Source organism: Brachyistius frenatus, unplaced genomic scaffold (assembly GCF_029030835.1).
Source record: "Brachyistius frenatus isolate BFR_SWC_R1_liver_20210118 unplaced genomic scaffold, ASM2903083v1 Contig_94, whole genome shotgun sequence".
NCBI lineage: Eukaryota > Metazoa > Chordata > Actinopteri > Embiotocidae > Brachyistius > Brachyistius frenatus.
In genome coordinates, this window is record NW_027210693.1 from 766,806 (window position 1) to 790,098 (window position 23,293).

Consider the following 23,293-nt stretch of genomic DNA (forward strand, 5'->3'; position numbering starts at 1 on the left):
CAGGACCTGGTCAGGCCTACCAGGAGTCCTTCAGCCCTCCATCCTCTCTGTCCTCGAGTCTTAGCCCCGAGGCTCAGCTCTGTCTATTCTCATAGCACCCAGTCCAAGGCTCGCAAGCAGGTTTTTAGGGTTGGCCTGTGAGTGTTAGTGTGTGTCACTCCCCTCCCCTAAGCACAGGTGGACTTGTAGGGAAAGCTGCCAAATACTTTTAGTTCAGAGGGAGGGAGGGGTGTTGGCTGAGGCTGGTGGGTGTAGCAGTTTTTGTTTTGTTGTGTTTCTTAGATAACCGTTTTGTGGAACGGTACCTTTTCACTCCTCCAAATCACAGACACACCTTCAGAGAAAATTTTACTCTCTATCTTGTCCGCTCTCACTTTCACAAGTCTGCCAGTGCCGAGACACAGTTGAGTTTCCTGACAGGGAGTGAGAGCGTGAGAGAGGAACTGAACTCAAAACTTCTCTTCTTAAAAGGTCAGTTACATCTCTGCTGTCTCTTTTCCTTCAGATTTTGTTTAGTTTATTATACTATTTCCCATGCTGTAAAAAAAAAAATCCAAATGTGAGGTTCATATTTTCTGTTGTGGAAAAAAATGTCAAAGCATGCAAGAGCTGTCAGCTACCCTCTGTGCACCAGAATCTAACTAAAGGATGGCTGACCTTTTATAGAATCAGGTTCTTCTGTGTTCCCATTTTTAGATGCAAATCTTTCTGCTCCATGTCTCAAACCTTGTATCATAAGATATACAGCAAAAAAAAAAAGAGTCCTCCAGTGCTATCCAGAAACTTTCTTATGCATATCTTGCAACAGATGTTTGCACAGTGAAAGCCTTCCCCCTTCACATAACAGCCAAACACTGAGGAGGAAGCAAGTGAAAGCATGACAAAGCTGGAACAGACTGAAAGACTGATATCATTTTTATTTGTTATTGGAGCAGCAACTTTATAAATACATGAATATTTGTTACACGTCACTTCTTACTCTATATTTCTACTCATCACCTGCATTTCCGACATGTAGTAGCTGCGTATGTGACTAAGATTAAACACAATCGAAGTGTGTGACGTCTCTAATTGACAATCTATTCAATCAGTTTACGATCACATACTCAATATTATAACTTCAGATTCACTCTCGGTGCAGCAGATGTGGGGGCAGATGTGTGACATGCAAAATTATTTCCCTCTTCCTGTGACTCCCCATCAAAGAGCACAAATAACTGTTAACCTTTAAGAGTATTATTAACGGTCGACAGTAGAACATATCAGCTGATTTAGCAGTAATCAATATTGCAATGTTCCATTTTCTAACTCGGGATCTTATGATTAATTAATTAGTAATATTATTGAAAACATAACATGTTCCTGTTAATGTGACTTGCACTGCCATCATATTAATAGCAACATTTAAGCTGATGAGGCTTAAATGGTTAATGCAAACTGCTCATTGATTTCAAACACACTTGGAATGACAGTATATTTAATTTATAGGTGTGAGATAATACTGCACAAAAAAACTGAATGAAAACCTGCTGATAAAAACTTAAAACACTCCAAAGCAGCAAGTTCATAGCACCCTGAAACCTTATCAGCCTCCATCATTAATGAAAAAAAAAACACAAAGCAAGCAGAACCTACAGAGCTGTCTTCCTGTTGCAGCGGGGTTAGTTGGGGATAAAATCAAGTAGACTCTACCGCACCTACTCTCGCCACACACCCTGACAACAGCTCTCTGTCTGCCTTGCTCTCTCTCTCTCTCTCTCTCTCTCTCTCTCTCTCTCTCTCTCTCTCTCTCTCTCTCTCTCTCTCTCTCTCTCTCCAGGATTATCTGAACTGAACCTGATCCCTGCTCGTCTTTTGTTGCGGGGCTTTTATTACATTGATGTGTTTAACAAACATTACCTGAGGCAGATTTCATTCATGTTTGTGCAATCTCACTTACAGTATGGTCCAGATAACGATAAACAAATACTCGAGCTGCTCCGTGAAGGAGCGAGTGTGTAAAATGCTTGACTGAGAGACTTCAGTGTGGTGGATGAATGTGTCAAATGAATGAGAATGTGCCTTCATATTTGCAAAATTATGCAATGTGTTCATTATGAGACTGACAGAGTGAATGAGTCCACACGCCTTCTTCCCACCTGACAGCATGTGGGCCTGCCCATGTAATCGCCTTTACACGGGGATTCAGCATCTGATCTTAACCTCCTGTGACACATGTCGTCACGACAGCTGTCTCAAGTCAGATTTTTAAATCCTGCTGAGACAGATGAGATGAAATCTGCCAAAAAAAAAAAAAGTGTCACCCTATCAGTTCAGTGTTTACCCTCAAAAATCCTGCTTGTGTTCAGGTTAATGCAACCATGTGTGTGTTTGTGTGTCTGCTGTGGCCGAGTAGTCGTTTTTGTGTGCGTGTCCGCCCTCCTCCGTAGGATCGAGGTCCAGGTTTTATTGTGTGGAGTTGGGCTGGGTGAGTAAGCCGCCCCTCACAGATGAATAGAGGATGGGAGGAGGCTTGAAGAGGCTGCCGTGGGTGGGAGGCCCGAGCCCTGCCAAAAAAGCTCCTTCTGTGGGATTTGTGTACTTTTGCGTTCCTCACGAAACACAGCGCCTGGCTCGAATGACAAAGCAGCCAGGGAGGCAGGCGCATGCACTCCCAGAGGTCGGCTCGATCGCACCCTCGCTGCTTTTCAAGTGATATACTTTCTTTCCGTTTACAATTTACACCACTCTCCACTTCTTTTCCCGTCTGTCCCTGCTGCTCCTTTTCACTTCTTCTCAGTATTTCTCTTTTATAAAGTCACTGATTAAATTCACATACTTTAACAACTCGTTCAACTCTTGCTCCACACTCACTCTTTACCACCCACCTCTACGCCAAGCACACAAATAGGATGCACTCGAGTTATTTGTAATATTGGAAATTTGTTTCATTATTTATATCTGCATTAATTAGTCACATCAATATATAGTGTTACTTTAGAGGGATGTTTAAATTTTATAAACTTGCCTAACTTTTGACTTATTGGATTACTCTTTTTTTAAATAGCCTTTTATTTTATGAAATCCTGATAAAACAACAGCACTTGTATTCGCTTTATATTTCCTAAATCGCAGTGGAAATTCATCTTGCGGGGTTTTTTTGTATCAAAATCATTTGTGAAATATTTTTTTCCTATATTTCAACACGTGAAATGCAAGTGGCAGCCACATTTGTCACTGTGGTCGTGCAGTGACACATTTTGCACGTTAAATTGTGGGTGTTTCCTGGATGTTACCTAGATAATACAAAATAAGCCCCTGTAACCACTGGCAACCCAGGTAGCTTTAGCCCAGTGACAAGTACAAAGAGATGTGATTTTCAGCTTGGCAATCGGGTAAATAATCACATAATGAATTAGAATTAGAATAAGAATTAAAGCTGTGTTTTACAGAGCACAGCTGCAAAGACAGGAAACATATAGAGCTGAGTGCCATTCAGCATCAGGGAGTTACATGAAGAAAAGAAGAAAGAGAGAGAAAAAAAAAGAGAGCATGATTTCATAATGTCTAAAAGAAAGATCTGGGTTGAATAAGTGGGTCCACCCACCTGTGTGTGAGAGGCAGCGAGAGAGAAAGCAGGGCTGGATGGCAGTTTTAGAGACATGAGTGTGTGGGTTAGGCTAGCTGGCCTGCTTATGCTATCTAATCACTGGGAGAGAAAGGAGAGCAGCATGCCTTGATCCACCCACCCACCCGAGACAAACAGCAGTTAGCCTGCTAAGTACTATATGTGGTCGCCTGCAGCTCTGGGTTGAACATGGGGGAACGGAGATGAAATGTGACAGAGTCTGCAGGTAACAGACATACAGCGCAATTATGTCTCATTCTGTGCCAGTGAGAAAGAGAGATGTGTCAATCTGGGAGCCACTGTGGGTCGTGATTGCATATGAGAGAGTGTGTGAGTGGAAGCAACGCTCGGTGTGTGTCAACGGTGAACACACTGGCCTCAATCCAGCAGGTTTCTAAAACTAATGAGCGTTCTTTGACTGGTTTTTAAAACCGAATTAGACAAATTTGTTTTAACCTAAGGCTAACCAATGAAAGTAAGTAACACATTTGTTAAAAAAAAAAAAAAACTACCATATACACACAAAAACATGCATGTATGCTTAAATGTTCTTTGTTATAGAATATAAGCAGCCTTATTAATATGAATTATTTCCCAGCTGTGTTTCACTGCTGCTTTTTTGTCATGTGGGTCAGAAACAGATTAGTTACCTGTGTGATACCTGAGTGGGTGGGACGAGATTGGGTTTGCATCCAAAAATAGCTGACCTACGCATCGCACTTGTGTATTTGTGAGTGTGCATTGCGGTCCGCCGCCACGTACATGTGTGTGTGTGTGTCTATGCATGCGTGTGTCATGACAGGCATCTGTCTCCCCTGCCCTGCAGCCTGACTGGTTTTAATTAGGAGGTGCCAGAGTGCCCGAGGGCTCTCCTGCTGACACACACACGTACACATGCTCACACACACACACAAACAGGCACACACACACACACACACACACACACACACACACACACACACACACACACACACACACACACACACACACACACACACACACACACACACACACACACACTACCTGAGGGCAGACAGAGGCTGTCCCACCAAGGCTGGCCTCCTTCTCGTTATCACCATAAGGAGTTGTCCTCATTCACCTGACGACCCTCACGACACACACACACACACACACACACACACACACACACACACACACACACACACACACACACACACACACACACACACACACACACACACACACACACACACACACAAATATTGACACCAAGCCAATCAGATGAACACAACACAGCACTGAAATACATTGTGAAGTCACATCTTGCTAGTGGTGGCAGGGAGTTTTGACTCTTTGTCCATTTTGCTCACAGTCTCAAGGCTCAAAACAAATTTCTAAATCATATTTGTCTTGACAAAAATCACTCCAGAAATTTAAATCATCCTCACACACAACAGTGAGCTCATGCAACGCAGTACGGCCACCTGTATAACACTGTAACTCTGTCTCTACCAACACTCGCGCTTCTGAATATGCAGCTTGCATACTTTACCTCCCTTCTGGCAAAGCTTCCATTACTGATTAGATTGTTTGAAACGAAGACCGAACAGGAGAAAGTTGAAGCACAAACAGACAGGTCAGCAGAAAGGAACCGCCCTCACCTCACTCACCCGAATGGCATGCTCCAAGGTGAGTTCTAATGATCGCAGTGCACTGACAGATGGGTGGATGTCTCTGGGAGTATTTGTCTATGATTTTACGAGGCAGAGTATACAGTGGGTGTTGTTTTTAAGCAACATTGCATCTGCGAGTGTGTCTCTGTCCTTGGACTTCTGGAGGCAGGGGGTGTAGAACTGTGAGGCTGCTGCCATGCCCTATCTTTGGTCTGTGGGGGTGAGAGGGGGTGTGGGGTGGGGTGGGGGGGGGGGGATGACTGCCTCCCTTTCCTGCTTCTCTCCCACACCAGGCCACACCTGGCTGCAGAGACACTAGGGTAAAGGGCACACGTCGGGCTGGTTGCGTTTGTCTGTCTTTACAGTTATTAATGTTGGGAAGGTCTGCTGACCACTTCCCTAAAGCTCTTTTAAACATTATTACATTTTAATGTTGGAGAGTTGGTTTTCATGTAATTCTGAGTTGCCAGTTCTGGCAAAAGTTATAAGTTGGGTGACTGAAGTGCTTTAGAAACCCCTCCTTCCATCACACTTTTTTCCGATTTCCGATTGGGGAAATCTGTGTCCAACAATTTTTGCAACTTTCTGAAACTGGAAATCTGAAATTCCCACCAGCTACACAAAGTTAAGGGTTAAAACTCATTATCATCATCAAAAAATGATTTACGACTTCTGTCATTGTTGATATGCACAAATGAGTACAGCAATATGAACGGCTTCCAGGACAGACTGTGTGAATGTATTCCAACGACTACGCCTTTACCGGCAGGACAACATCCTTTCCAAAATTAAATGATAAGAATGTAGGTAAGGTTTCATTGGATTTAGGCACAACACAAGATCATAGTTTGGGTTGAAACAACTACTGTAAAGGGTAAGGGACGTTCTTCGTCAAGAGTACAATAATAAACAAAAAACTTTGAAGATAGTGACGCCCATCCTTGAACAAAGACTCAACTTTGACTGTTGGTTGGAAATGGGAAACGCAAACTGTGCCACTCTATTACAACATCACCTGACTTGGGGCGGGCCTCCTTGGATCATCATTTCTGTGGCCACGGGAGGCTTTCAGCTCTATCGTACTCCCAGCGTAAAGCGGGGCCAAGCGCAACGCGAGTGTCCTTCCTGGTATCAAACAGATGCAGTGAATTTGTACTTCCAGCATTAAAATAGTTTGAATACCATTGTACTTGCACACATCTGAGCGCCGATGGGTGTTTAGGTCTTAAAATGAATTGTTGTCACGTGCATTGTTTGTGCATCGCTACTTTAAGGCTGCAGAGACTGATGGTGCAATTGAGAAACAAAAACCTGATCCTAAGTCAGTACTGCAGGATTTTATTCTTATTTAAAGGATGCAGAATGATAACTATGGCACGAGGCAAGTACACTCTGCCCTTTGCACATGCAGGGACATGCAGGGACTGTTTCCTCTGCAGAGAAGAGGCATGTCCAACTACTCTGCCAATCTACAGTTATGATAGCAATCCCCCAAGGTGCAAGCACACCTGGTTCTTCAAGGAAATGGACGATGACTTATTTCCTGTTGGGCCCAAAACACACCTGAGGTTAACTAAGAGAACAAATACAACCCCTTTGTACCATGCACCTTACTTTGCACTTTTTTTTTTACTGCTGTTAAACAAGCAAAAGTGTATTTGGACACGCCCTAAATGCGCTTGCACAATGCGGTTTAGACGTCGCACTTAGGTCTTTAAAATAGAGTCCTTGTTTCTGCGAAAATCATAAACTTGATCTAAAATGCAGAAGCCCAACGCAACATGGTTCCAATGTAATAAAATAAAATTAGATCAGAAACTACAGCAGGCGAATAAAATGGTACAAATTTGAAGAAAAAAAAAGACAACGACATTTAAAACATCAACGTTAACATACAAATTGCACAGCAAGCGATAAAATGATGTAAATTAAAATAGAAACACCACCAATCAGGACTTGGTTGAGAAAAAAAATGGCGGTCTTGAGAGAAGCTAACAAGAACTCTGATTCAGTGTTTAATCAAGCTCTTCTCTTGTATTATAAACCTAAAAGGTTAGTTTGGATGTTTTGAAAGCGGTAACACTGTCCAGAATCAAAGAGAGGCAGGAGTTTGAATAGAGTGCGTGTAGAAAAGAGGTTCATTAGAACGGCATCAACGGGGCTGCTGAGTGTCAAACACCCCGACCTGACAGTCGAGCAGTCTGGGATCACACAATGGAGCTGTCGGCCGAAAGTAATAGTAACAGCATTAGGCTAGTAGGTCGTTACCCTTCAAGGAACTGAAGTCTGTAAGCGAGCGTGTCCCTTTGTCTCACTGACACATGCTGCGGCGCGGCAACGAGACAGTCTGAGATATTCTAATGAGCTCTTCTCAACATTTTCAAAGTCAAGTTCAGATTTAGGAAACGCTTCTCCTAGAAACTGTCTCACTGTGTTTATGATTCTGTACAGTAAGATAAGCTGAGGCATCGAAAGTCTTCACGATCGCAACTTTACATAACGATGCTTCACACACCCCCCCCCCTCCCAATCTGGTGTCGCGGTACGTGTATCCTGCTGGGAGCAGCAGGTGGCAGCAAACAGGTACGCCGGGACGCCAGTCGGACAGACAGACGAAACACATGACTCTTCCAGAGCCTGTTGAATCCTCGTGTCTTGTGACAGTGAGGACACGGACGGAGGAGCGAGACTCGTCGCTTCTTAGTGTCGATACACTCAACACTGGAGGAAGACGGAGGGAGGGAAGGAAGCCATATTTACCTTTAATGGTTATGCTATCAAAATATAAAATCAATAAGTAACACATTTTCAAGAGTGTCACTCTTTCCAAACTGTGATTAAATTAAATTACCAAAATGCAAATCATGTATTTTACAATTATCTCAACACCATTTCATGGTAGCTTTCTGTCAATCATGGTTCATGGCAGTGAAGGAAAAAAAAAAAAAAAAGCCCGCAGTTTACTGAGTTTAGAACAAAGCCGTCCACACAGGTACCACTTACAGCGTGTTGCTATGGTGGCGGCAACGTGTTTAGAACTGATAGCTGATCTTATAGGATGGCAAACGTTGTTTTTCTACCCGTCTGGCTGGCCTGCTAGCAGTTAGTGGCTAACCCTGTTTATATATACGAGATGCCAATGTGAGCTGGCCTCAGCTCTCACCCTGTACAAAACAGTGTAAACCACCATGGGCATGGGCTGTGGTTTGTGCTTCGGTCCATGTTTTCCCTGAGGGGAAGTGGGCATAGCAGTCTGATGTACACTCTGATGTCTACTTGTTTGTGGAGGTTAACTCAACACAGTTCGACTGCTTTCACGGTCTGATTGTCGGTTATGATATACGGATGGTTGGAAATATTTTAGTAGATTTGAAGGTCCGGTAACCACAAAGAAAACAATGGCTCGGTGCATATTCTACATTTATGAATGTAAAACTGCTGGGAAGTGATTATTAAATTAGTTTTTTTTTTTTTGTCTGTACCATAACTATGGCAGTTTTTAGATCAGTCCTCTTGAAGTGCAAAATCTATCAAATAGGCAGTAAAACTTAAATCAACAACAAGTATTTCAAAGGGAGCGGTTTAATGATGTCATACAGGAAAGCCCAATGGCTGTTTTAGACCCTGTGAATGTGCTATGTCATAACATTTGGCTTGTCTGTGAAAGCAAAGGAAACACTCATTCTCACTTCTCTCCTTCGGTTTCTCTCTGTCACAAACACACATGCATTATGACACAACACAGGAAGCAGAATAAGAAGTTATATCCAGGTTTTGCTATCATTAACTCTTTAATTATCTCCTCAAATCTACTGCTGACCAGGGTTCCTCTTCTCCACTGAAGTCGAGACAGAACTGCTTATTTCTACACCTTTCTGCGTTAACTTCCCCCTCCTCCTCTCCACACACCGAGGTGGTGGTGCGTTCACCAACTGTTACCCTGCTTCTGCTGCTTTCTGACTCAAAACAGGAGTCTAACGTTGGCCTTCTGCTCCTCGCAACCTGGTTTCTGAAGCCCTGGTTTAGCCAGTGGTTCAACAAACGAGGAAACTAAGTGTCTACACAGGCACCTGCGGCATTTTTCAGTGTTTGTGGTTAAATTTGGTCTCGTATACAGAGCGCTTTTAAGTGACATTTCCTTTCAAGTTAACGCCGTTGACTGAATCAGACGGTTTTGTAGGGTTCTTAATGTCACATGCCAGAGTGGGTTGATTTATATGTTTTTCAGTAATTAGTCTGCTGTATTTATGGGGGTTACAGAGTGCATCTTGACACCTGTGTCTGCCTGAAGTAACCAACAGCGTATTAGATGTTACTTTTATGATCAAATTTACTGTTAATAGCAGGAATCTATTAAAAAAAACACACAAAAAAACAGGTGGAAAACTGAAGCTAACTGGCTTTAAGTTGGAGCTGCTTCTGTGCATCTCCTGATCTCGGCTTGAGACTAACCAACAGAGGTGCACAAAACAAGTTTTCCAACTTTTTCTCTCTCATTCTTTTTTTACCCTCCCTCAGTCTCCCCAAACAACCCCTTCGAGTTTCTTTGCCCCAGTCCCTTTATACCAAAATCCACTTGAACACAACTAAAAATTCATTTTGTCTGACCTAAATCAGAGGGTGTCTGCGCCATGGGCTTATTACACACTGCGCTTAAACTTGTGTTGTGGAGGAGGATGGGGTATTATTATCTTCCAGCTACCCACCCTGCTATAAAAACTAGTGGTGCGACATCTCCACAGCGCACTGCTGCTGCCCTCCCTCCCTTCCTCTCACTCTCTCGCTCGTCCTACATGAGCCACACACAACAGAGAGCCTCTAAACTCCACTCTAGCCACTCTGCTGCACAGACAGACCCAAGAATCACACTCTGCTCTCCTCTGTTGCGCCGCTTTGCTTCTCTCCTTTGGATATTCCTCCCGGGGTGTGCTTCTTTTTTTTTTTTTAATTTTTTTTTTATTTTTGTGAATGGGCATCTGTGCCCAGTGTCGGGAGCTTGTGAATGGACTGACTGCTCTGGCTGGCTGACTGACTGACTGACTGACAGACGGGCAAAGAAAGAAGGGAACTGTGTTTCAATTGAAGAGAGCAATGCTGAGAGGTCAAGTGAGGAGCAACAGAGCCTCTTAATAGTCTGGAAATACAAAGACACGTGAGGGGAATCAAGACTCCTGAAGGTACGGTAGGTGATGGCTGCTGAAAGCTGTGGAATGCAAGCGAGCGTATCAAGACATGTGTAAATTTATGTAGATGCCAGATTTCTGGAGCGTGCACATGGGGTGTGTGTCTGAGCGTATATGTCTGTAATAATTTGTCCTAGTGTTACACAGTGTGTATGTGTATGTGAACAAGCTTGCACTTGCGTGCTATGTTACAGTGTACACATGTGCATCACTGAGTGTTTATATGAGTGCCGTAACCCTCGGCTTTAGACCATAAAGGCCTGACAAGGTGCAAACAGGTCAATAAAATCACTTAACGACTCGTATCATTATTTAGGCTGTCGTGTAAATATCGTGCTATAAAGTTCTGGAAATAGCACGAGCGTTTATAGCATCGGAGCACATCTCGGAAATGCCAAACATAGTAGTTTCAGTAGGCTTAAGTGTGTGTTTCGTCTCCAGACGTAATTACACACTTCGGTTTTCATATCTATACGACATTGCCCTTTAAATCCAAAACAAATTCTCAGGTAATTCATAAAGTTAAAAGGGGAATGTTTGTGTGGACAAAATCAAAACATGTTATGGATTTGAGGCAGAGCTGTAAATTATTGTTTACAAGCAGTCAGCTTATGGACCTCTTACCTCATGTAGTTACAAAATGCAATGACCAGTATTTCTATTAGAACTGTTTACCAGCTGTTGTTTGGTTTGTACTCACTAAATTCTTTATTGATATGATGTGCAGAAAACTGCACATAAAAATGCTAAATAAGGATTCTCTGTATTTTGGGTGTATCAGATATTAGGACACGTCTTGGATCACTTTAAAGTACATGTAGTTTTGCAAACAGGCTCGCAAACCCTGACAAGAGATTTTTCATTGATCAGTGTCATTTAGAAGACATGTTTGCTTTATCACATATTGAAACTCAGTCGGTTTTTAACCTACACCTGCCAGTGTTTGATAAAGATATTAAATATTTGCTTTAAAAAAAAAAAAAAAAACATGATTGTAAAGTCCATAAAGCCTGACTATTTTTTCAGGGCGCCATTTTTGAATACCAGGAACATGATAAATAAAGATAAATGAATATAAAAGCGAAGTGATAAATCGGTAGTAACATTCCAACTTAAAAATGTTGTATTTTTCATGTCATATTGCTCCATTCTCACTAGTGTTTATTTCAGGGCTCTTTATTCAGACCAAAGACACCCATAAAAAAAGATGAATATGAAGTAATCAGTCCTTCATTTCACAGCGATTAGACTGGAAGCAACATTTATTCATCGCTGAACCAATATTCAGCAGTGAATCATAAACTTTTGTTTACTTTTGGGGCGACAGAGATAATGGTGTGTAGCTGTGGGCCCCCCTCAAGGCTTCACGGATGACACTTAAAGAGGCGTAAACAGGCGCTTTAAGGGAGCCGAGCGAGTTTAACCGACCTTGGACCAGATCCAGTGTTAACATCAAATTATTACATTTTATCAAACGTCTAATAAATATAAATTAAACATTAATTAAAGGAATAAATTGTGGGTTATTTGCTGACATAATTAAATAAAGTGATGAATGAAATGAGAGAATTTATTGGGACACCTATTGAAACCTTTGACCAAGAATCGCTGGCATTCAAAGGGAGACCAAGTTAAAAAAAAATTGGACCCACATGGAGATTTTCTATTAAAATTGATAAAAAATACTTAAACAATACTTAACAATTTCTAATATAATACGTTCCAAGTGATCATTAACTTTTATGCCAAACTTGCAGTTAAATGCTCAAATTTGGCCTTGACATTTCATCATGATTGTAAAAACAAAATGGTGTAAGTGACACATCGTCTGCCTTCCTCACCTGCTGTAATTGACAGCAATTATGATAAAATATAAAAACTCTCCCGATGCGGCCCAAAGTCTCCGAACAATTGACACCAACAGTAAAACACTAACCAAGGAAGTGTGTCCTCGAAAAACAGGTGCACTGGTGTGTTACTGGTGATAATGGACTAGCTTACACAGTAGGTCAAATGAATGTCTTCTCCTAATAAGGGGTGAATTTTGGCTGTCAATACGATAAATTATTGGCTGTGAAATTGTCTATCTGTGACAGTTGTTTAGCAGGTGTTTGCTACGGGCAGTTGGTGACAGGGGTAAACTCTGACTGCTGGTGATTTAGCATGTGGGTCAGGTGGATGCACCGACCTGACAGGGATAAACTAGGCTTCGGGTGCTGCAGCTTACAGGCCAAATGAGCGTCTGCCCGTGACAAGGCTCGAGATGGACATTAGCTGCTGATTTGTGGCCTGAGCGGTCAGGGTTGGGGACAAGTTAGCCACTCTACTCTGGGCATAATGATGATACAGCTGCAACGCGGACGGAGAGAAGAGGAGGAGGAGGAGGTGAGGAGAAAGAGGAGAATGATTAGGAGGAGGAGGAGGCGGCGGCGGTAGCAGAGGAGGAGGAGGAGGAGGAGGTGGTGGTCAGTGCCCGGAAAGCAGATGAAGTTCTTGGGAGAAAGACGACGCGGAATTGAGGTGACACATAATTTGGGGTGGGAGTGCTGAGTTGAAAGTGTTAGTGACTAAGTGAGGCATGAGAGGAGACGTGGCCGGAGCAGGAAGGAGGACGGAGGACGGAGGGACAGGCAGAGAGGCCTTCGTTAGAGGTCAGCTTAATAAAGGAGTTAACACTGAGCTCTGTGTGAACACTTCTTATACACGGAGCTGAAAGTCCTGGAAACAGTAATGCATGCGTGATAAAAAAAAATAGTTTACGGTTGTTGTGACTAAATATGTTTATTTACTCATCTAAAAAATGTTGTCATGTTATATTGGCAGGATTTTATAAGATGACAACTATTTATCGAGTCAGTTTCATGACTAAAAAGTTTGACTTTGTTTCAAGAGAAAATGAAACAAGAGCCAAATGACTTAAACAGTAATTATCAGCGCCCTTTGTCAAGACGTCCCCACCCTGGCTGCTCTGATCGGTGGGTGTGTGTGTGTGTGTGTGTGTGTGTGTGTGTGTGTGTGTGTGTGTGTGTGTGTGTGTGTGCGTGTGTGCGTAAAGGGTTAAGACTGTTTGGCTGATGAAATGTCGCTCTAGGACCTTGTGGTGGGAAAGCTGTGCCCTCCTCCCCTCCCTGTCTATGTGGCACATCCTCCTCAGATCCTCTCCACATTGTAATTAGGGGCCGGCCGCTAAGAGCTAGTGCTAGCTGGTGGCAGGCAAACAGTGGGAACGGAGGGGAGTGGCGCTCACTGGGGCACCAGGCGAACAAACAGCAACAGCAGCACGTGTCCCATAGTTCCAGGAGTGGGTGGGATGGATGGAGAGCAAACGAATGACAGTGGGTTCGCCAAGCCCTCCCAGTCAGACTCTTTTTCTCTCCCTCTTATCCACTCGGTGTTGTTCCAAGCTCTGCACTATTGTTTGCCTTGGCAGGCTGCTACAGGGAGGGGCCCCTCCGCTGCTGTTTGTGCAACCTGTTAGGAAACTTTTAGTGCCATCTGATCTCTCACTGGAGATTCTCCCACCTTTTACCCAGGCTATTACTTTTATGGATGTTGTGCACACAGTGTGAAATATAATAGAAAACAGGATATTCTTTGTAATGTGCGAAGTTAATATGTAAAGTTTTAATGTGGTGTGTGAGTTTATAGGACAGGGTTTGCACCACAGTATAGGACTTGTGTGAAATTTAATACATTTTTCTTTCATTATTGATTATTTTAATTTAGAATTTATCATTCCATCAGTTCGCCGGGTCGCTGCAACTTTCTCTGTCCGTCTATTGTTCCCGTTTTCTTATCGAGGTAGGCGCACTGGTCTGTGAGCCTATATAATATACCACCACCCGCTATAGACACGTTAATTATGTCCACACTGTATCAATGGCATGAACATAGCAACAGTTACCTAGCAACAAGATCAGCAAGAATAAACTACATGTAAGATCCAAGTTGCATACCTGCAGGTGAAGTAAGGGATTTTCTGAAATCCTTCTTTATTTTATTTTTTTTCTTCTTTGGTTTGATTCGCTGCAGCATGAACAAGAAAGCGAGACACTCCTCAGTGTGCGTGTGCGTGTGTGTGTGTGTGTGTGTGTGTGTGTGTGTGTGTCTTCAGCGCTGGCCCATTTAGAGCCAGTCAACAATGCAGTTGTGGTGTGTGGGGCTGCTTCAAAGTATTTATCTACACATGCCTCCAGTGACCACCAAGTGTGGACGGCTACGTTTAAGGCTCTATTCATAGATGTGAATGAATGAGCACCGTGCCAGGGGAAGTTTTATCACTGCAACTGTAAACAACGGCACAGTGAATCAACAGGTAGGAACTCAGGCAGCTGAGGAATGGAAATGTTAAGAAAACAACTATGTGAACAGCCACTTGTCTATTTGCGTTGGGACAGTATGTGCTGTATCAGGTTGTTAGACACCGTGCTGGAAACCTAACAAGTGAGAATAGACTGCAAGTAAGCGTTTTGACAGGATATAGTATCTGGAGTTCAATCTGACCTCTTTTGTCGTCTTCTTCTCTTCTCACCACATCCCAATCACACACTGTATTGTTCAGGCGCAGGTATCAGTTTGCTTGGTGTTCATATCTGGCTTAGACAGACAAGAGGGATGGACATCGTGAACATTATCACACAAACTCTCACGCACTCATTATCACACCTCGCAGTGTAAAAAAAAAAAAAACGTAACCCTGTTTTATGTCTTATCAAGATGACGGGTTCCCCAAACTCGCACAATTGCTACACGTTCCTCCAAGAAATCGTGATAACACATTCAAGAATAAATATTCCCCGACGTGATGTTTGCTCAAAACGAGACATGCTGTATTTACCACTTGTTGCTTTTGCTGCACAGATGGCACACAAACAAGCAAGCCCACAGTATATTTTAATAAAGCTAGACTGTCACTCATTGTGTTAACAATATCAGCTTCAGTTAAGAGCCTGCCCTTACGCCGACACCACAATCCTCCATCTCGTGAATGGATGCTGCTCGTCATCATTGACACTTCATTTCAGAGCGAGGTGCAGTTGTTGGCAGAGCGGTGGTCCACTCGGCGCTCCTGTTGTCCTCTTTAAAATCAGTGTTTCACACCCTTAGATACCTGACATGAAGTTTCAGCGGCAGACCGTTCACTTGCCGAGGCAGCGGGAAACCAACTTTGTGCATTTAAGATCTTTTTTATTCACTGCTTTGACAGTAAATGTGACCAGACCAATTATTATCACAGAGCTGAGCACATTTTATTTCTGAAAGATAAATCCTCATCATTTTAAAACCTTGAGACTTATTCAACCACACGTAACACAGTTTTGAAGGTATCTTTAGATTTCCTGACATCTTTTCTGTCAATGTACAATAAAACATATTCTATCTGCTGCACGATAAGAGTTTTCTGTTTTTAATTTCTTCTCCAAAGCTGTGTCTTTATTTTGACTTCCACACTGAGATGGTAGCCTGAAGTGACATATCATCTCAGAGAGGTTAGACCAAATATTCAACATGAACCAACATTTTAAAGATTAGCTATCAAGTATATCATTAGATTATTTTTTTTGTATTATTACTTTTGTAATACTGTTTATAATTTAAATATACTATTATAATATTATTTGTTACTTAAATTTTTTTTACATGATACTGCATTCTTATTTTTAGTGTTGTACAAAATTAACTTTGTGATGAAGAAAGCGAGTTGCAACCTCAGAAATGTATCAGAAACATTTTGTGTTGCGTCCAGATGGACGGGAAGAACTGTTGACATAACCTCATAAATAAACTTAAATGATACTGCATTTTTTTTGAGACGCTGGAGTTAGTAACTGTTAAGGATGAGTTTTTCTGAGCAAAATGTGGGTTATTCAGAATTATGATCTTTCTATTTTGCCATTTTCATCTAAGTGTGACAAAACATTTTGCTTTTATTCCCTTTTATCTCCAAAACCAGCCGAGTTGCAGAGGGGAGAATGGTTCATCACAGAGAGGAGGACCTGATTGGGATCCCCTTCCCAAATCACAGCAGCGATGTCCTCTGCAGCCTCAATGAGCAGCGCCGCGACGGGCTGCTCTGCGACGTCATCCTCATCGTCCGTGACCAGGAGTACCGCACCCACCGCTCCGTCCTGGCCGCCTGCAGTCAGTACTTCAAGAAGCTCTTCACGGTGGCCACTGACGGCGGAGACCACCACCAAACCGCGGCCGTGTACGAGATCGACTTCGTGGCTCCGGATTCTCTCACGGCCATCCTGGAGTTCGCCTACACTTCCACTCTGACGGTGACGGCGTCCAACGTTAAGGAGATCCTGAACGCTGCTCAGATGCTGGAGATTCCCTGCATCATCAACGTCTGCCTGGAGATCATGGACAGCGGCGGTGGAGGTGGCGGAGGCGGAGGAGGGAGAGAGGAGGAAGGAGAAGAGGATGAAGAGGAGGAAGACGAGGAGGAGGAGGAAGAAGAGGAGGACGAAGAGGAGGATGTCAGGTCGAGGAAGGACGAGCACGACGAAGAGGAGGACAACGTCAGCGAAAGGTCCCTGCAGTCATCGGGGAGCAGAGGAGAGCAGACGCCCCCCGGGATGGAGGACTCGCTGCCTCCGAGCACCTCCACGTACCACCAACAGTTTCACCTGCACAGGGAGTCGTCCCAGTCGCACTCTCCAGACACCATGAGAGGAAAACAGGTACCGTTCATTGTACATTTTGTTGTATTTTCAGGGCAAAAAGAGAGGCTCTAAATGACCGAGGCTGATGATGACTCTTTCTTGTGTTGCAGGAGAGTATGGAGAGTCGGGCTCTGAAGGACTTCTCCATCGAGTCCCTCCTCCAGGAAGGGCTGTACCCCCGTATGTCAACCCTGGACAGGAGGGCCAACTTCTCTCCTCTCCTCCCAGGGTTCTATCCCTCCATGTGGGCTGCCGAGTTCCCATCCTTCCCCCAGCAGTTCCTGGACCCCGGCCACCATCAGCATCCTCACGCAGGAACCTCACCACAAACCCGGTTACCCCACAGCTTCCCTGCCTCTGCGCCACTTGAGGCTTCCAGGCCCCTCAATCTAGCGGTGAAAAGAGAGATCATAAAAGAGGAGGTGAAAGAGGAAGTCCCGCCCAGTCTGCTCCAAGGCGACTTCCTGAAAGAGTTCGTCAGCTCGGGCCTGGGCGCCAACATGAGCGCTGGGCCGGTGCCGTCGGAAGGTCACTCGCTGGGTCAGATTAAGGATGAAGCGGACTTCCGGTCGTACCTGAGCTTCTTGAGCTCTGCATCCCATCTGGGCGCGCTGTTCCCTCCCTGGCAGCTGGAGGAGGAGAGGAAGATGAAGCCCAAAGCGTCGCAGCAGTGTCCTATCTGCAACAAGGTCATCCAAGGAGCTGGGAAACTGCCGCGACACATGAGGACGCACACGGGAGAGAAACCGTACATGTGCACTATCTGTGAAGTACGATTCACCAGGTACGTGAAGCAACAACTCCTGACATCACACGAACAAACCACATCCAGATTATCTTGAGATCATCAGTTTGCACAGAAAGCATCAGCTCATGTAAAACAGCAGGGTTGACGGAAAAGTACCCCATGTTCTTCTGATTGAGGTGAATCTGTTTTCACTTCACCCGAATGTGAAAGAGTGGAAAGCCCCCTCCTCTGTTTCTTTTTGCATTAGTGGTGTCTCACTTACTTACACCCCCTACTTTGCCATATTTTCCACCTGTATTTTAGAGCGGAACTTAACGCTGACAATGAAGACAAATCATCTTTACTGGCTTTTATAATCAGTCACATAACATCAAGGGGTTCAAAGAAGTGCCGTATTGTAGGTTTTTTTTGTGTTAACCTTTCCGCCCACAACAATGTGTGAAAGCATGTGGTTTTTTTTTTTTTTTCTCAGACAAGACAAACTCAAGATCCACATGAGGAAGCACACCGGTGAGCGTCCCTACATCTGCCTTCACTGCAACTCCAAGTTCGTGCACAACTACGACCTGAAGAACCACCTGCGTATCCACACGGGCGTCCGTCCCTACCAGTGCGAGCACTGCTACAAGAGTTTCACACGGTCCGACCACCTACATCGACACATCAAGAGGCAGAGCTGCCGCATCTCCCGCCCCCGGCGAGGACGGAAGCCGGCTGCTTGGCGGTCTACACCTACCAGCAACTTCCTGTGCCCCCCTACTGCTGCAGCCAACCGGTTTGAGGAGAACGGGTTAAGCGCCGCATACCAGGGGGTGAAGAGTCACGGACTTGGGGAGCTGCTCGGCCTCGGCAACAGGGGCCTGGGATTTAAGAGCGTGGACGGTGCGAGCAGGGAGGAACGGCGAGCAGAGGGGAAGCACGTCGCACAGGAGGAGAAGGCAGGAGCAGGGAGGCAGAGGGGAGTGTTTGCCTTCGCCCTGGCTGGAGAAGAGGTGCTTACTCATTCTCCATTTTATGCTGCGACCTCTGACCCCTGGACCATGAGGCTGGAGCGTGCTGCACCCATCTCCGAGTCTGCCAAATGAACTGTAGAAGACAAAAAACAAAACAAAACAAAAAAGACACAAAATCTCTTTAATCTCCGTGTCTGTTCTGCTCCAGGAAGCTAAAGCACCTTTTTAAAAAGTGACATTAATGAACATTTTGAAGTCTGCTAATGTGGCAGCAGAAAAACTGACTTTTTGGGAGTCTAATTAAATAACTAAATTAAATAATTGTTTCATTCCTATGAATGTTTACAACTACTCTGAAAGCATTTAAGAAGAGGCAAATAATTTTGAGAACAACATATCGGAATGCTGTTTTGAATATATTATTTGCATTTGTTTTTAATCGACATGGCTGTTTAAAAAGGTTTTCATTCAAAAATGGATTTCAACATAAAAGTATTCATATGCAGGAAAATGCACCGAGAGGGGCCTGTTAATTGTTACAATTCTGAATTAGGGACGAGGATGAATGTAAAATGATTACATGTGCAAAAATAATCAAGGCTTCATTTTATAAAAAGGTCATTACAAAATTTCAGTCTCATAATAAGAAGAAAGTGAAGTAAAACTACATTGAAATAGACGAATAAAATCGGCCTTCATCCAAACAATTCACAGTGATTTTTATTTTAAGATGTGTTGAAAATAACGGCAAAAATCGATCCGTTAAAAATGGGTTAATTTTTTTGATTGTTATTTAACAATTTTCCAAAACAAAGGGAACCCACTTGAAGTGTAAATCAGGATATTTGATCATGTGTTATTCTCCTTCCACTGAGTTGGTCTGAGTTAAACTCCTCGTCTGCACTATTGTACATAGAGACAAACTTTTGGCCATGGTGGTGTTCATTACGGTTCCGTTGCTGATGTAAAATAAATAAATATATATATATTGCTCTTAAAAGACTGAGAAATTCATCCAAAGATGTGTTCTTTGATATTTCACTGACTTGAATAAGACTTTGTTTTAATGTTTATGAATTTGTGTCTACAGAGGTTGTATGTTTCTGACTAATCAACAGCTGCTTTAGCTACTTAGTATGCTTGTGGTTTTTTTCTGCTGCAACAAATCAAACCCGTTTTTCATATAACGTTCATCTCTGATTTGTGTATAAAGAAGTTCAAAAATTATTTGAATTGAAATGGGAAAGTATTTTCTTGCTATTTATGCGTATTTAAATAAATGAGCCTTGGCTATATTTTGCAAATTGTTTTATAAAGACACTAAATGTTGTAACTGCTCTTGTTTGGGAGTATGATTTCTGAAAAAAAAAAAATGACCATGTTTCAGTGCGTCTCCTGTCTTTTGATCTTTTTCAGCACTAGTTTTAGACATTGATATCGTGAGGACATTTTCTTGAAAGCATCGCTGGAGGTAAAGACTTAGTTTTAAAGCTAAGAATAGATTTTGTTTAGGTCAGAGTAAAAGTTAGAAGTTAGACATGCAGCTATGGTGGTTAAGGTCAGGCAAGAGAATACAGTACAATATGTCAGTGAGGGTCCTCACAATTATAGGAGGACAAAAGGTGTGTGTCCATGAAGGTTTGAATAATTTGATTGATTGATAAAATAGATTTGATCAAAAGTTAGAAAAAGATAGAATTTACCTTTATTTTCGGGGCACATTTTAAACGCAGGAACAAAAGAATTATACAAACTGTTCTGGAACTTAATAACAACTCCGAGCTGGTTTATAAAATAATCCAATCTTTGAGACAGATCGAATAAATGATCCATTTCAAGTTTGGTTGGAGAGGAGTTGCACATACTGTGTTGAGCCCACAAACAGAAAAGGAGGAAACTTGAAGAGGCCGAGCATCTAGAAACCTGGTTATTCAGACTTTTGTGGGTAAGTTAAATATTAGCTTATTTAATTCAACTAATATTTTCTTTCTTTAACAATATGGCAGTGATGGAAAGTCATCAGCTTCCAGTCTAGAATTTAAATTTCACAATTCTGCATAAGTTTTAAGAGTCTTGACTGTCATAGAAGCTGCTCGTAGCCAAGAAGTTAAACAATAATTTAAATTACTTTATAAGCATAAAATAACAGAAAATAAAGTATAAAAGCTTTGCTACCTGCTCGTTCAAATACCTGCTGCTACCTACACTGTTTATTATTCACACCCACACAAATAACACCGCAGAGGTCCTCAGCTGGAGAGGTAGGCAGCATTTACTCTCATGATAGGCCACACTGGGGTCAACCAGGCTTTTAGGTCTTTAATAGTAAATATGAAATGCATATTTGTCATTAATGAGACAGAGGTTTCATTCATCACATTACATGGAGAGTATAGAAAAAAAGAAAGATGAGGGACAGACATGAAGCTGCGATGGATCCGATTTGTTGCATGTGTTCAGAATAAATTAAACAACACACATAATCCAAACCGCAAAAACATTTTGAACACTGTCTAAAATAAATCCAGTCCGGTTTTACATGAAGTCAGACGTGTTAAGCTCAATTTTCATTTAATTCTTTCAACCCTTTCTTATCAAAATAAAAGTGAGCGACAAAATAAACCTAAAATAACAGGTTGAAAAACGTAATGAACTTTTCAGAGGATTGTTTTATGAGAATGATTTTTACTTCGTGCACATCACAGTGTATAACGTACATAAAGAGATAGATTGAAAGATCATAGATTAATTATTTAACATTACTGATCAAGCTGCTCAGATTCATTCAGTTCGTTGTGATCACACTGTCCGAATCACATATTTATACCGACCACTAACAGAGGTGTAGTTTTTGTTGTTGTTTTCTAAATGCATGATGCAGGTGCAGCGACTTCTCAAAAAGCATTAATTTATAAAGCACAACTTTGTTTCCTCATGAAAAGCCTTTTCATGAGCTACAGTGTTAATTTTACTGGCTGTGACTCATACCTTACAGAACTCTTCTGCTTCTTTGCCCTGACCTCTAGTGGAAAATAAGAAGTACTGTAGCTGACTCTGTTTACAGTTCCTCATATAAAAAAAATAAATTAAAAAAAAGTCCATTTATCTAAATACAAACTGTGTGACATTTTATAAATAAAAAGGACATAAAACTGATGTTGGAGTGACTCAAATACATACGTGTATATAATATAAACTCTTTAAAACTACTGATCCTGAGTTGGTTTTGATATTTGAAATGACTGTAGCTCATTATGGAAATAAAATCTCATTGGCTGTTTGAAATATCCCTTCAATCCTAATACAGCTTCAGCCCACCAGAGGGCGCTAAAGGTCCTCAGACCTTCACAGTGGAAGACAACGGGCTTGTGGAAGTAATTACAGAGGTAGTAATTAATAACCTATTCATAAGGAGCATTATATCAATGAACAACATTTTGCAGAGGAGTGTTGCTCACTTTTCTTTATAAAATTATGGCAAAAGAATAAAAAGTTAAATTGAAAACATGAAATAAAGAGATGTGGTCGATGCTTTTTGTGGAGCACATAGCACAAACCACATTCTTTCATGTGGGACAGAGATGGTCAGCAGCAGCTGCTTTCAGATGGTTTTATATATTTGCAGGGTTCTTGGAGGTGATGAATGATTGCTGCGATAAACTGTGATCCTATCGAGCTGATGATTCATGAAATGTCAGAGGACGCACATAGCTTCTGGTAAAATATGAGCTCTAGTTTCTTATAAGTATGGCAGGGGTGAGATGTCGTCAGCTTCCTGCCCAAAATGAAGTTTGTTAAGTTATTTTAAACATGCTAAAGATGATTAAGGGAATGACTGACAGGATGATATGAAAAGTTCTGAGACGCTGACTTTTGGCAGATGAAGATTTTTTTTTTTTTTAAAGTCTGATTTCCTTCATGTCACATGTTACTGTACTTTCAGCACCGTTATCTTGTGTCCTATCTCAAGTTTCTGTTCTTCATCTGTTGAACGTCAACACATTTGTATAATTTGAATATAGAGTGCACTGCATATTGTTAAAGACGGATCTAAGTGAGTTCAAATGAGTAAGGCTTATTTAAAACACAAAAACAAAAAAGGAAAACCTGAAAGCTTCGGAGACAAGTTCGATTCTCATTTGGCTGAGTTTTGCTAAATATTTTCAGTGACTGAAGAAAAGAAGGTTTGATCTAGAAAAATAAAGTATGTGGCAGCTGGATATAACAATACTATGAAAGTACACATCCTCAAAGCTGCTTCGATCAATATTCTCATTTTAACAATGGGTCAGGTGCCTGCAATGTGAGTGCAGTCCTATAAATGTGACCCAACAGTTGAACTGAGCTTTTTAGCACCTTTCTTCACACGTGCTACTTCACAGGTATTTTGAAATGCCGCAGTGGAAACAGCACAGGTGTAAATAATACAAATCAATGATGGCTGCATTTTATTTAGCTGGCCTGATTTCAGGGTCCTGGTATTGTTCATGCTGGCTCGCC

General features: G+C 42.4%; 1 protein-coding gene across 2 annotated transcripts; it reads left to right on the forward strand.

The window, feature by feature from the left end:
- The first annotated feature begins 387 nt into the window (after nucleotides 1-387).
- Nucleotides 388-20,126, forward strand: LOC138628045 (zinc finger and BTB domain-containing protein 7C). 2 transcript variants are annotated; one of them, XM_069710791.1, is made up of 4 exons: nucleotides 388-471; nucleotides 16,378-17,110; nucleotides 17,203-17,876; nucleotides 18,313-20,126. In XM_069710791.1, the coding sequence occupies exons 2-4, from the start codon at nucleotides 16,397-16,399 to the stop codon at nucleotides 18,923-18,925; spliced, it is 2,001 nt and encodes a 666-aa protein (XP_069566892.1). In that variant the 5' UTR covers nucleotides 388-471; nucleotides 16,378-16,396; the 3' UTR covers nucleotides 18,926-20,126. The 2 variants fall into 2 exon arrangements, with proteins under 2 accessions (XP_069566892.1, XP_069566891.1); XM_069710790.1 differs by lacking the exon at nucleotides 388-471 and adding an exon at nucleotides 9,629-10,418.
- Nucleotides 20,127-23,293: the final 3,167 nt, after the last annotated feature.

Coding starts and splice junctions, on each gene's coding strand:
- LOC138628045 (XM_069710791.1), top strand. CDS start 16,397: ATGGTTCATCACAGAGAGGAGGACCTGATTGGGATCCCCTTCCCAAAT. Junction 17,111..17,202: donor ACACCATGAGAGGAAAACAG/GTACCGTTCATT, acceptor CTTGTGTTGCAG/GAGAGTATGGAGAGTCGGGC. Junction 17,877..18,312: donor TGTGAAGTACGATTCACCAG/GTACGTGAAGCA, acceptor TTTTTTTCTCAG/ACAAGACAAACTCAAGATCC.